Here is a 13253-nt window from a genome sequence, read left to right as displayed (position 1 = left end):
TATCCCACCTCTGAAGCAGTAGAGGCAAGACCACAGCGACTTAAAAGAGTGCAACTTCTTGAATGTAGAAGTGTGTATGGGAAAAGGAGCCAACCAATGCTACATTGATAAAACAGAGGAAAAGGGGATGAAAAGAGGATTTCAACGAACGGAACAGCAACGGTCCCAAGATGCAAAGGCGGTGGAAGAAACTCACTGCCAGGCTAGAAATTCATACAAACAGTTTTGTCAGTGGAAAAACTAAAGCCATTGTTGATGCTCCACGAGTAAAGATGATCGAGACATCGCTGAAGAAGCCGCTCAATGTGAAGTCCGTGTAGAACTGCAATAGATGGAAAAATCGTAGCGAAAAGGTAGCTGGAGATGCCCAGCAGGAGACAGGCCATTATAGGGTTAATAGCGATAGCAAGAGGACAACGCTCAGTACTGAACCTTGAGGCACACCATTTTCCTGGAACAAGGTGTTCGACAAGGCAGTGATGTGAAAACATTCGCGTACACTACATGCAAAAGATTTCTTTAAAAGCTGACCAATTAACGATTGCATTTCCATCTATTTGCGTGCACAGTATGGAACTGCAAATGTTTAGAAGATCCACTGTACTCACTGACGATTAAGGCATCAGATACCGTCCCACGCAGACCACTTGTAGCAAATAAAAACAAGCGTCAACCCAGAATCGATCCTTCGACCTCTTGTACGCTATCCACCGCAACTGCACAGCATCACTGGTAGACAGTTACCGTACACGTTATTACAATGTTGCCAGATCGCCAGGCATTAACGTCCATTTACTGCCCGAAATATGGGTGGGACGACATTGAGACACTTATTGCTAGCGTCTGAGGAATCACGCTGCGAAGCGAGTGCGCAAAAAAATTTTTTTTCACCCTATGTAAGCACGTGCATACAAGCAACGGATGTGTGTGCCATTCGTGAGAGATGCGTGCGGTAACTACCAGAAATGAACTTATTACCATATGCATCACAAAAGGACAAACGTTATTTTCTTAGCTGCCAAAGGACGAACATTGGTAGACATCCGCTGGAAATTAATGTGTATGGAGGCAGCATGTCAGTCGAGAACCATCAGTGTGGTGCTATGCTGCTTCATGATAACGCACGTCCCCATATCACCAATGGCGTAACGCACAAGTTAACGCTATCTCAAGTGGGACGCACTAGCACCCGCCCTATACTTCTGATCTCTTCACGCGATGACCGCACCTTCCGTCTCTCTAAGGCGTTTCAGGGTCGACCATACTTGTCGGTCGAGGATGTGCACCAGGCAAATACGGGCCTCTTCACGCAGGACATTTATCATAAGAGGCTCTAGTGCGACAGTGGATTGGATGCCTCAATGCTCACCGCGATTTTGCCTGACTGGCTTACCGATTCTGCAATATACAGACTTCCGAGGAGTAAATTTCTAATTGCGCCTTAAAGAATATTCTACTCAGACAAGCACATGCGAGTGCAGACCGGCGCATTCCAACTCTGGTATTGGTCCTACAGCCATCAGATAATTGGAATTGCGTGTGCAATGAGACTCATTGTAAAGTTTGCTCAACACAGACCACAAATTTGAAAGAAAAGTAGTTTCTTCTGAAATACTGGAGCAGCCCGAGGCCAAGAGAGGTCTGTCACGGATCGTTACAGATGACGAAACCTGGGTGCATAACATTGAGTTATTGTCAATATGAAACACATGCTCTTACACAACGTTGGCTAAAGGCCATACAACATTGAGTATATAGGAAAGTAGTACAGGTAAAAAAATACTGACAAATTTTAAACAGTTACTCATAAGAATAACTAGCTCCAAGGAAAAATTGTGGGGCATTATTTGCTGAATGCCAGTAGGCGTCTCCTAAAACAATGTCTGGAGCACAGCTGTCCATGGCTCAGACTAACTTGTGAACTGTAGAAAAAGAAACGTTAAGGATGAAGATAGCCTTGACTTTTTGAGCAACCAAAATAAAAATGGTGAACTGGAGAAACGACAACTTTAAAGTTTTACATGAGGGGGAGAGAGAAATTGATTGTTGCACACAAGTCAGGCTATCATACCGACCGAGGGAATAGCGGAAGGAAGAAAAACATAGGGCAGATTAGAAATAATAGAAAGTCGTACATGCAAGAAACTATAAATTTCGAAGCATCTACTATCTGGGTGATAGTGGTGGTGGTTGTGATAGAAATCTCAACTTTTTCTGCACCTCTGCGCTCTGTAGTAATCTAATTGGGTCTACAATAAGCAAGTTGTCGTAGGATTCATACCTAGTGCTAAGCTTTACCAGGTTACAGAAAACCTAGGAGCCTGGTGCAAAGATTTTGATGGCGAGGACCATGTTTATAGTAGGAGCAGGAAACAGCCTGGCTAGCAATTCGGACTATAGTATTATGTGTGACCTGGCTGTAATGAAGGGCAGCAACAGCTCACACTTGTGTGGGGTTTGTGGATGTTTTGCAGCGCTATGACCAGCCCTGGGTTAATACGGCTGTCAACAGTGTTGCTGTGCCTGTTGATGCAATTGGGAGGTGGGGTTACACTAGTCATGGCCTGCACCTGAATAGGAGGGGGAAGAATAGATTAGTTGATCATCTTGCAGAAAATCAAAGGGGTCACATGCACACAAGACAAAATACTTATGATTATCAGAGTCAGAGGGGCACTTTTTAGGTTAGTCAGATTACAGACAGAGTATTTAAAGAGATTAAAACAGAACAGTGCCATCATGTCTGTAGTCTGTCATACAAAGAAAATGTGTCATCAGAACATCAGAGGACTAAAAAAATACGATCGATGAACTTCTTGTATGCCTAGAAAATGGGGTAAATTCTGAAGGTATAGATGTTTAGTGTCTCTCTGAACACCATGTAACCGCAGGGATGGAGAAAAATTTGAAGGATTACACATTAGAGTCTTATTCATGTAGAAACATGGAAAAAAGTTGCTACTTATATAAAAACTGGACAAAGTCAAAAATATTTAAACAGATAGTTTTGTGTAGATCAGATCCTTTAAGCATGTGCTTTTGAGTTGCTACTGCAATATACTTCTTTAGAAATTTTAACAATCTACAGACCCCTTCAAGTTAACTTTCAGCTATTCATGAAAAATCTAGAGGCATTACTGAGCTACCTGTCCGACAAAAAGAAGCCGTTAGTGTTGATTTTAATTTAGATTTCTCAAAAGATACAGATAGGAAAAGTAAGAATCTTTTGTTGTTTCAATCTAGTATCTGTTTTAAATTTTCCAACTCGTGTGCAACAGGATAGGTCACTTATCGATTTTCATAGACAGTGCTCTGGCAGGTACTACGAGTACCCAGTTAATAGGCTACCTAATCATGACGCACAGGTAATGGAAATATAACAGCACCTTGCAGGATTCAGACAGGTTCATATAAGGCAGGGGGGCTTATTAATGCGAACAGGATACAGAGTTTTAAGTGCAGCCTCGAAGAGGTAGAATGGGATGAAGTATACACAGAAAATGATGCCAAATTTAATTTATTCGACCGTAAATTTGTCTCAATATTTAAGAGTTGCTTTCCTGAAAAGTTATCCAAAAGAGCCATAACAAAGTAAAGTACGCCATGGATTACTAAAGGAATTAAGATACTGTAAGAGGAAGAGGCATATATATGGACAGGCCAGAAGTCAGGATCCGACGTTACTTGCTTACTACAAAAGATACAGTAATATTTTAAGGAAAGTCATTAAGTCGAGAGGCTTGTGTTCTGCTGATAAGATTAAGACTATATGGAATATTGTCAAACGGGAGATGGAGCAGCCTGACAGTGCACAGCATACCATAGCAATAAAGCTAAATGATTTGAGTGATAATTGCCATGTGTTTTCAACAATCACTTTCTGAATGTGGCAGAAAAAATAGGGTTAAAGGGTTCAGTTGGAGCAAAAAAATGTTAAAGATGACATTCCCAGGACTTTACGCCATTAGAAATAGCACCAACATCCCCATTGAAATTAAGGGAACTATAAATATGTCGAAAAACAAGAGCTCCTGTGGTGGTGATGGAGTGTAAATTTTGAAGTGTTCTAATTAAATAAGTGGAGTCCTTAGCGTTATATGTAATGATTCGCTGGTACAGGGAATTTTTCCAGACAAATTGAAAAACGCAATTTTCAAACCTCTTCATAAGAAAGAGGACAAGAGTGACAATTTTAGACCAATCTCGTTGCTGACTTCATTTTCTAAAATATTCGATAAAGTTATGTATTCAAGAGTAGTCTCACATTTAAGTCAAAATTATTTACCCAGCATGTCACAGTTCGGATTCCAGAAGGGCTACTCTATTGAGAATGCTGTGGACACATTTACCCATCAATTAGTTCAAGCCCTAAATAAATTATCCGCAGTTGGTATTTTTTGTGATCTCTCCAAGACATTTGACTGTGCAGATCATGTCACATTCTTATAAACTCAGGTTTTATGGAATTTAAGGCTACACACGGCTGGTTTGAATCATAATCAACAGAAAGCAAAACGTTGTGCTGAATAGCACAAATATTGGGAGGGTGGTAAATTCTAGTGAATGGGAAGTTACCACAAAGGGAGTCCCACAGTGTTCAATTTTGGGTCCTCTGCTGTTCCTTATTCACGCGAATGACCTCAACGTTCATCAAGTGGAAATAGTACGTTTGCAGGTGACACGAATGTTACAACAAATCCCATCTCAGAAAAAGCACATGAAGATATTGTTAAGGATGTCTTTCAAAGAATTATTAAGTGTTTCTCAGAAAATGGACTACCTGAATTTGGAAAAAACTCACTTGGTAATAAACAGATAAGCCTCCTAACGTACGTTTCATATTTCTACTCAATGTCGTCTTATCGACTAGTTTTCTGGGGTAACTCACCATTTAGACGCAATGTATTGATTGCACAAAAGAGCTGTGAGAATAATTATTAGTGGTGTTCACCTAAGGACGGCATGTAGGCACCTTTTCAAGGAGTTACGTATTTTAACTGCACCATCAGAGTACATATATTCGCTTATGAAATTTGTTACAAATAAGCCATCTCAATTCGCGAAGACCATTGATGTTCATACGTACAACACTAGAGGGGGACATAATTACCTTTCCTATCAGTTATTGAAGCTGTCAGTTGCTCAAAAAGGATTACATTATTCAGCAACAAAAACCTTTGATCATTTGCCCAACAACAAAGTGTCTGGCACGTACTAGATCAAGCTTATATATAGCTTAAAATCATTTCTTTTGACAACTATTCCATGGACGAGTTTGTTTCAGACCTGGTAAAGAAATTTACCTCTAAATTAGTTGCATGTGTAAAACTAAAAATTCCAGTAATATTAATACTAGCACTATTCAAGTGTGTATATATATATCAGTTGTTCCACATCATATCGATAAAATAATCTGAGAATGATCTACGGAACATGACATCACTAAACTAAAACTTGCCTTATCAGCCATGATTCAGCAACTGCTACCTGCGACGACCTGAAAAATAACGAACATGAATTCAGTACAACCTTAAGAGCTTTGGCGACATCATAAACCAAAGGAGGCAAAATCCGGAATATCAGTCTTTCTTTAAAGTCAGAAAAAAATGCTGTATTAAACAGTGTTCGATGTAATAAACCTACTGGATACGAATAATTTTGCACTGATTTTGACGCAAATTTTCAAGAGCTCTAAAGAAAATTTACGCACGAATTAGTGCACGAGTGTGCCTATGACGAGAAAACTACGTGTGTAACAGTAAGATATTCCAATTAATATTCGTCTATCTACTTAACACCAGTACTTCAAATACTGATGTGCTAGTTTTAGCAACAATTTCATTTTTAGAATGCGTTATTTTGCCGCAGTATGGACTTCAAACAGTTTCCATCAGGTTAACAGTGTTTAATACCATATTCCACTAAATTGCAGAGTCCCATCCCTAAACGTGGATTACTGACGTTTTATACAAGCGTCAAGGAAGATATGCATGGTGTAAGGTCACTCAGCTACAGCATCAGCCAATCAAGAGTACGAAAGCACTTTTTCCACTCAAGATAACCAGTTACATTTGACCATTTAATCACACCCTATTAAGTGTGGGCTGTCTATTTCTAAAAACAGTGCATTACATTGGAACACCGTACCATTTACAGCAAATGTCAAATATTTACCCATAATATGGGAGTTGAATATTCACGAAAACTACTGTTAGTGGAAGACAAGGTCAGGACACGACATAAGGTGGCGGGGGTAGAAATTTTTGCGGAAGTGCAGCGAGATGTAATCGAAATAAATGTGTGGGTAATATGATGGACATCCAATAATTAGCACTTTCTTGGGAATAGTGTTCTCCAACGTACATTGTTGGACAAGAGCGCGCGAGACACTCCTCTCAGCAATGTACATGTCACGATAACCTCTTGATCACACAAAATAGCTACGTTGCCCGCTACAGAAAAAAGTCAGCAGCTTACTCGTCAATGAAAGAATCCATTACGAGGAATAATGGAACCGTGAAATTCGCAAGTCAGCAGTATTAAGGGTATTTGGTGGGCTGCATTACACCTGTGACATTTGATTTCATTATATGGGCAAAATACTCCGCAAGGCACGTAAAAGTTTTACAAGTGGTCTTCCCACGGAGCTTCAGTGATTTTTATAGGAAACGAAGGAGGGACTGGAAGTTGTGGGTGTCAGCGAGGACACTGTAGTCACCGAGGTGTGTGTTGAGATATGAACTGAGACTGCGATGAGTAACGCTTCTACACTATGTAACTTTATAGACAGTAATGGGAGGCCGATTAGGCTAGGATGTCCCTTTCCAAATTATCCTCGCGTGCGCGGGATAAGTAAGAATGGGATGTAGTGTTAGTTGCTTCGACAATGTCAGGCGGAAATATAGCTCAATTGAACGGCGGAAGACCGGATGTGGCGTCAACATGAAACTACTCTGGGAACAGTCTGAAGTCACACGCGTAATGCACAAATTGAAGCTAGGCTGCTATTCTAAATCTTGTGGCCATGTTACTAAGAATAGCCTGGCCGCTACAATACTTGACATTGTTGCATTAAACTTGTCAACCATAAATTTAGTTGTTCTACATATGTCATTAAAGAACAAATCGCCATGAAGGCATCAGAGCTAGGTAGAATCACTGTTTACACTGCTAACCATGCAACCTGAACTTCGTATTAGGTGAAGCGATTAAGATTAAAGTCGGACACGGTGACATTTACTCAATATTCCTACCTAACGAGACTATTCTGAATAAGACTAGATGTGCTTTTAACTGATGAAACATTTGATAATTTTAAAATGCACTTATCTAGATTTCGTTCTAGATAAAATTGCCTAAGGATAATCTGCATATATACTATTCTCGAAAAACTATATAATACCTTAAATCACAAGAGCGTAAACGCTCGCTAGAACTTGCTGTGGGTAAACTTTACGAAAATTAAAAAAGCTCTGTTCAATCACAGATTTCACATGGGTTACTTATTACTCCATACACAATTTTCGTCGGATACGTTAGTGCAGTAGAAGCTTCATGCAGTGACGAAATTCATAGTCACGCAACAAATTCTGTGGCAGTTTAGTATTCTTTAGACAGTTCTAATCCTGTCACTATGTTGAAGGTTTAAGATATAGTTAGCAGCTTGATTGGGTCTTCGCGTAACTACAAAACTGAAGGGACTTACAACCGCGTGGAGCAAATAGCCTTCCGTTTTCAGCAATAGCATTCAGTTTCCTGCGAAAGCTGCCAGTTGGCTTGTTTAGAAAGCCACAGTCCACTAATTACGCCCAAAATTTAAACATCCTGAATAATACGTACAGGTGGAGATGGGGAGGGAGGGGGGAAAGGGTCGACCGAAGCGTCCGATCCCACCCGTCGGCTTTGGCCCGTGACGTAAGGCTGATGTGTGTGACGTCACGACGTCGCGGAATTTAGTTTGTGAGAGTGACGTGTTTGTAGATGTTTTGATGCGATCGGTGGTGGTCTCTGGTGGTGTGTTAGGTGAATTTTTGGTTTAGTTTGGGAGTGTGGCGTCGTGTGAATTTTGGTAAATTGCTTTGTGTCTTTCGTAGGTATGGATATGACTGACAGGCTCAACAGTTTTCGGTTGTCGGCTAATGTGGGTGACAGTGTGTTGTCTCTAATAAAACTTCAACTATTCAGATTTTTGGGTTAAGTCGCGAAGTGTTCAGTACGTCGTGAAGAAATGAGGCTTACTTAAAGTTCCGGCGTCTCGGGCCAGGGACGGCTGTATGTGGAGATGTAAGGATAACAGGTCAAGGGAAGTGTTCGATCCCAATGTGTGGCTGTGAATGTTGGTATTGGTATCGGGAGATGTTTTTAAGTTTTATAGATGAAGGGAAGTGTTAGGTCCTAATTTATTGGATCGGGAGCCGCTGCTGAGCAATGTAGGTCAAGGGAAGTGTCCGATTACAGATGATATTGTGTTAAGTGGTACTTGGGGAGTTTTGTGATGTCTTTTTCGTCGTTTCGCGTGGTGCTGTATGGGGGTGGGTGTCTAAATTTGTTTATATTTAGTTTGTCCCCACCCAAAAAACCCTATTTCCCGTGCTTGTCCCGTTAGTGTCATTAGGATTTCTGTGGAACGTGTGTGTTTTTCGATGTATTTTCGTCCTCATAGTGGGTACGCAACGACTTTATATGTGCCATATTGGAACCGTGGTTTATGGTCGTTTCCGCCATATTTGTGACGTCATGGGTCAAAGCAGACGGGCGGGATCGCTACGTCGTCATCAAAATTACTCTTCGAGAGCCAAAATGTGTAAAATACGCAGTCTAAGGAGTTTAAGAGTTTTAGGCTGCATTCATTGGCTTAGGGAACCCAACGTTTACTTCCGAAGCTTACCTAGGCTCTGCCTACGCCAGAGATCAGCTTCTTCGCAAACTAGGTAATAAAACCGTATATTCTGTCTGCACACAGATCACACGCCACATTACCCCGCAAGTCAAAACCGTTCGATGCAGGTAAGGCACCAACCCACTTCCTGACATGAGCAGTACGCCAATTTGACGAATTTGGCCATTCAGGCATAAATGGCTAGTAAATTAACTTAGGTTATGGAAAGAATGATTTTGCAAAATGAATATCCTGCAACATTTTTCGGAAGAATAAGTAAGCCAGTCCAAATCGCTGTAGCCATCAACAGTCAAAGCAACAAAAATTTAGTAAGGCAAGCCAATTGCTTACTAATAACGAAATTAACGCTTGCGTTCTACAACATTTTCACTGCACGAGTTTGCAGATTTTTGTGATAAAATCGAATTTATGTTACATTAGATACTAATACAACGAGAAACAATGGACTGTGGCAATTACACAGCAAGTAACCTATGTACAGAAAAGTGCTTTGAATATGTGGTGTATTCCCCTCACAAGTATATAGAAAACATTAGCAGCAGCTTCACAACGTATACATAAAAATATGTACACTCTCTCACTCTCACTCTCTCTCTCTCTCTCTCTCTCTCTCTCTCTCTCTCTCTCTCTCACACACACACACACACCCGCCCCCTTTCCCTCCCTGCCCCAACGAGTTTGTTGCTTAGAACGGATTAACATTTTTAAATTATAGCACTAGGATCAAAAGTAATAGTTATTCACAGCTGAACTTTACTGCTTCCCAGCAAGATGTGCAGCTAAAAAAAAGTATTTCGTGCTATGTGAATTAAGGATACTGAGAAAAACCGTGTGAAATCTGTATTTTTTTTGACAATTTCTACGCAGACAAATTTATAAGCATTCATACCTAACTAATTTAAATGCAAATTCAGACTGATTATAAAGTCAATCACTTAGTCTAGCCATATTTTCGTTGAGAAAAAGTACTGTATCTGTTAATGTCACTGATGGAACAAATTTTAGTTTCAGACTTCGTCAAAGCACTGCATGCTCAGAACTTTAACTGGACTGTATGACTTAAAATATTTCTATCACTCAGACTATGGCAAGTTTAGGATTTGCAGTACATTTTACAATAACGACCATAATAGGCTTTTTTAAAACTACGTTATCTTTTACTACAATTTTCTCCACGATTAGTAGCAGAATTTGACAAATGACATATTCAGTGCTCGCCATCTGGCAGTAATTCACTTCCGAAGATACTTCTTACCTGTAAACTCGAAGCAAGAGCTGGAAGAGGTAACTAACGCTCTGGCCTACCCAGCACGGACCCTACTGACAGCTAGACAGCTGCGCGTCAAACTGAGCACACTGACAGCTAGAGAGCTGCGAGTCAAACTGCGAGGCGTGAACAGGAAGGCTTCCAGTGAAGCTGTAGAGCGACAGCAGCGCCTCTACATCGGTTACCAATTTCTCGGTACAGGTGTCACTCTAGACGAATTCCTGGAGAAAGTCTTTCGCTCCAAATTCGTGGAAACTGGGGCAAGTAGCCGGTAGCTGGAAGAGTTAAATTGACAGAATTGCCATTTCTTCCTCGAAAGCGTACTCATAATCGTATGATGAACGGACCAACGCCGCTGTAGCCAGAAGCGTCACAGAAATGTAGCGCTAGTTGCACTTAGATGAAAGAAATACAGAAAGACGAGGTGAAAATATCCACTCGATTTAATGCAAATGTGGATAAATGAAGGGTAATGCCTGCAATAATTAAATAAAACCCCTCTAGTATCCGATTAGGGGTGATGATCTGGAACACCCCTCTCTCGTTCCTGTCTTTTATTCTACATTGCTTGGTCTGCTGTTTTCGTGATTTGGAAAATACGTAGGGTGTTTCAGAGGAATAGCAAATATTTTAGAAGGTGCTGGTATCGATTAATTCTAATAAAACATTCCATTTACTGTTGTTGATCGCAGAGATACAACGGTTGGAAAGTAACCAAGACGCTGACAGAAGGTGTTAAGCAAAAGCAAATGATTAAGTTCGAAGTTGATTTTCATAAATTCCACCTCCGACCTAAGTGCACTTTAGAATTCTCTTAAGAAAACCACAAATAGCTCTTCTGCGGTGCTCTTGACGTTATTTCTTAGGCAGCACTTTAAATAATCCGAACGATAAATTCGGCTCTTGTATTCACTCTTTATTTGTGGATTTCGCCTTTCCAGCAATCCCCACAAGTAAAAGTCTAAGGGCGTGAGGTCCAGGGATCTTGACAGCCAGGAAACTTCACCATTTCTGTCGAGTCATCTTCCAAAGATATACAGAAGAGCTACAAGCGGTGTTGTCAAGATGATTCGAAATTGATTTGAAAATGGAAGTGGAATTTACGAAAATCAACTCGGATCTTAATTTTTTTGCCTTTGTTAACTACCTTCTGTATTTATTTGAGTTACACTCTAACAGCTGTATCTCTGTATCCAATAAAAATTAGTCATGTTACATGAATCGTTTTATTCGACATAATCTATATTACCGCCTCCTATAGTTTTTACTATTCCTCCTGAAATGCGTTGTAATTTAACGTTATAGGCTGACGCCTATCAGTCGTCAAAGCTGTCAGTTAACCTAAGGGAGAAAAGTAGTGTGCGCCGTCTGACTGTATATCGTATAAAAATTGTTCTGAATGTTCTTTATTTTAGCTGCTCTACGTGTTTTATTTCCACAGGTGTGATTTGGGGACACACCCAGTATTTGCCTAAAACTATAGTCGCGCTGGCCAGTGTACCAGACCAACAGTTGTTAATCCGTTGTGTGGGTTCGATCCGCGTCTGGGACACCTCTCTGTTTTGTGCACAGACGATCTGTGTGTTAACCTATACCATTAGGCACCAAGTTGAAAAGGGCCCAAGTTCAAAATTTTGTATGGAAGGTGTATTATAATTAATAGCAAAAACTGATACGCGTGAAAGTATTCTAGAACAGAAGCAAAAGCTCTACCATCTGAGCTACCCAAGCACGACTCACGGCCCGGGCGTGAGTCGTGCTTGGGTAGCTCAGATGGTAGAGCACTTTCCCGCGAAAGGCAAAGGTCCCGTGTTCGAGTCTCGGTCCGGCACACAGTTTTAATCTGCCAGGAAGTTCCATATCAACGCAGACTCCGCAGTTAAGTGAAAATCTCATTCTGGGGCCGTTTTGAGATTATTGCGACACTGTTGTTACGAGCTACCACTGACTTCAGCACCAAATATTTTCGTAGTTGGTATAAATCTGCTTGAAATGCTAACTTTTCAACTAAGTCTCCATCTAATTGGACACAAATTACACCAAAAGATGAAGTTTTGATCTTTGCGTCCGTTCCTTTTACTGTATATTGTGCACAGATTTGATTCTATTATTATACAAAAAACAGTCTTCTTAACAGCTTTCCTTATACTGTTGTAAGTGTCCGAATCCTCTTGATTTTAACTGTATCTAGTGGCGAAAGAAGTTTTTCAAAACTGAAGATATACCGTAGTTCAACACTTTCTCTAGAACGACTGTGTGAACGATCAACTTTTTGTCTGACAGTGATACCTTGCGGTCAACAGACTCAGATTCTATTTTTGAAGATTTCACTAAGTTAAATCCTAAAAAATGTCAATATAATGTTTTTGTCCAGGGGAGAAATTGTTAGTACATACGTTGAAGAACTGTACCTGATACACATGGGTTTATATTTCTTTTCCGTATCTCACACGTATTTACGTTTTAATTTTCAGTTGCATTCATAAAAATCTTTCTTAGTTTTTCAAAAAAAAAAAAAAAAAAAAAGGCTCTGAGCACCGTGGGACTTAAAATCTGAGGTCATCAGTCACCTAGAACTTAGAAATACTTAAACCTAACTAACCTAAGGACACCATACACATTCATGCTCGAGGTAGGATTCGAACCTGCGACCGTAGCAGTCAAGCGGTTCCGGGCTGAAGCGCCTAGAACCGCTTGGCCACCGCGGTCGGCCTTTAGTTTTTCAGTTTTAAAATAGTTTGATGGGAAATGTTATATAATTTAATTTTTAACTGATGATTTTTCTTCACATGTAACGGACAACTTACGGAATTAAACAGTGTCTTATGTTTAACACGTCAATACAAAGTGAAATGATATTTTTGAATTTCAGACACACTTTTTTCGACAGAAGTGAATTAATTTGTAACTTCAGGAATTGAAAATTCAATTATTCAAGTAAAACATAATAAATTGTTTTTGTTTTCATTGGTTCAACTTAGTCTAAAAGATTGCACATTTTTACTTAAGCTAGAAAAATTCAGTAGGTTCAGTTATATATATAAAATAATGTACTTTGGCTAAAGCTTTTAAAGATGTCGGGAATTC

At 40.1% G+C, this 13253-nt stretch overlaps 1 protein-coding gene across 1 annotated transcript in view; it reads right to left on the bottom strand.

Annotated features, from left to right (window-relative positions):
* Nucleotides 1-10283, bottom strand: part of LOC126299421 (uncharacterized) — a 50124-nt gene extending 39841 nt beyond the window's left edge. Inside the window, exons 1-2 of the mRNA XM_049991318.1 lie at nucleotides 10155-10283; nucleotides 5459-5497 (exon numbers count right to left, since the gene is read on the bottom strand). Coding sequence (XP_049847275.1) covers nucleotides 5459-5470 — 12 coding nt within the window. The 5' untranslated portion in view covers nucleotides 5471-5497; nucleotides 10155-10283. The remainder of the gene's footprint in view (nucleotides 1-5458; nucleotides 5498-10154) is intronic.
* Between the last annotated feature and the right edge of the window lie 2970 nt (nucleotides 10284-13253).

This window comes from Schistocerca gregaria, chromosome X (genome assembly GCF_023897955.1).
Source record: "Schistocerca gregaria isolate iqSchGreg1 chromosome X, iqSchGreg1.2, whole genome shotgun sequence".
NCBI lineage: Eukaryota > Metazoa > Arthropoda > Insecta > Orthoptera > Acrididae > Schistocerca > Schistocerca gregaria.
Note: the sequence above shows the minus strand (reverse complement) of the source record. Positions and strands in the feature narration are given on the sequence as shown.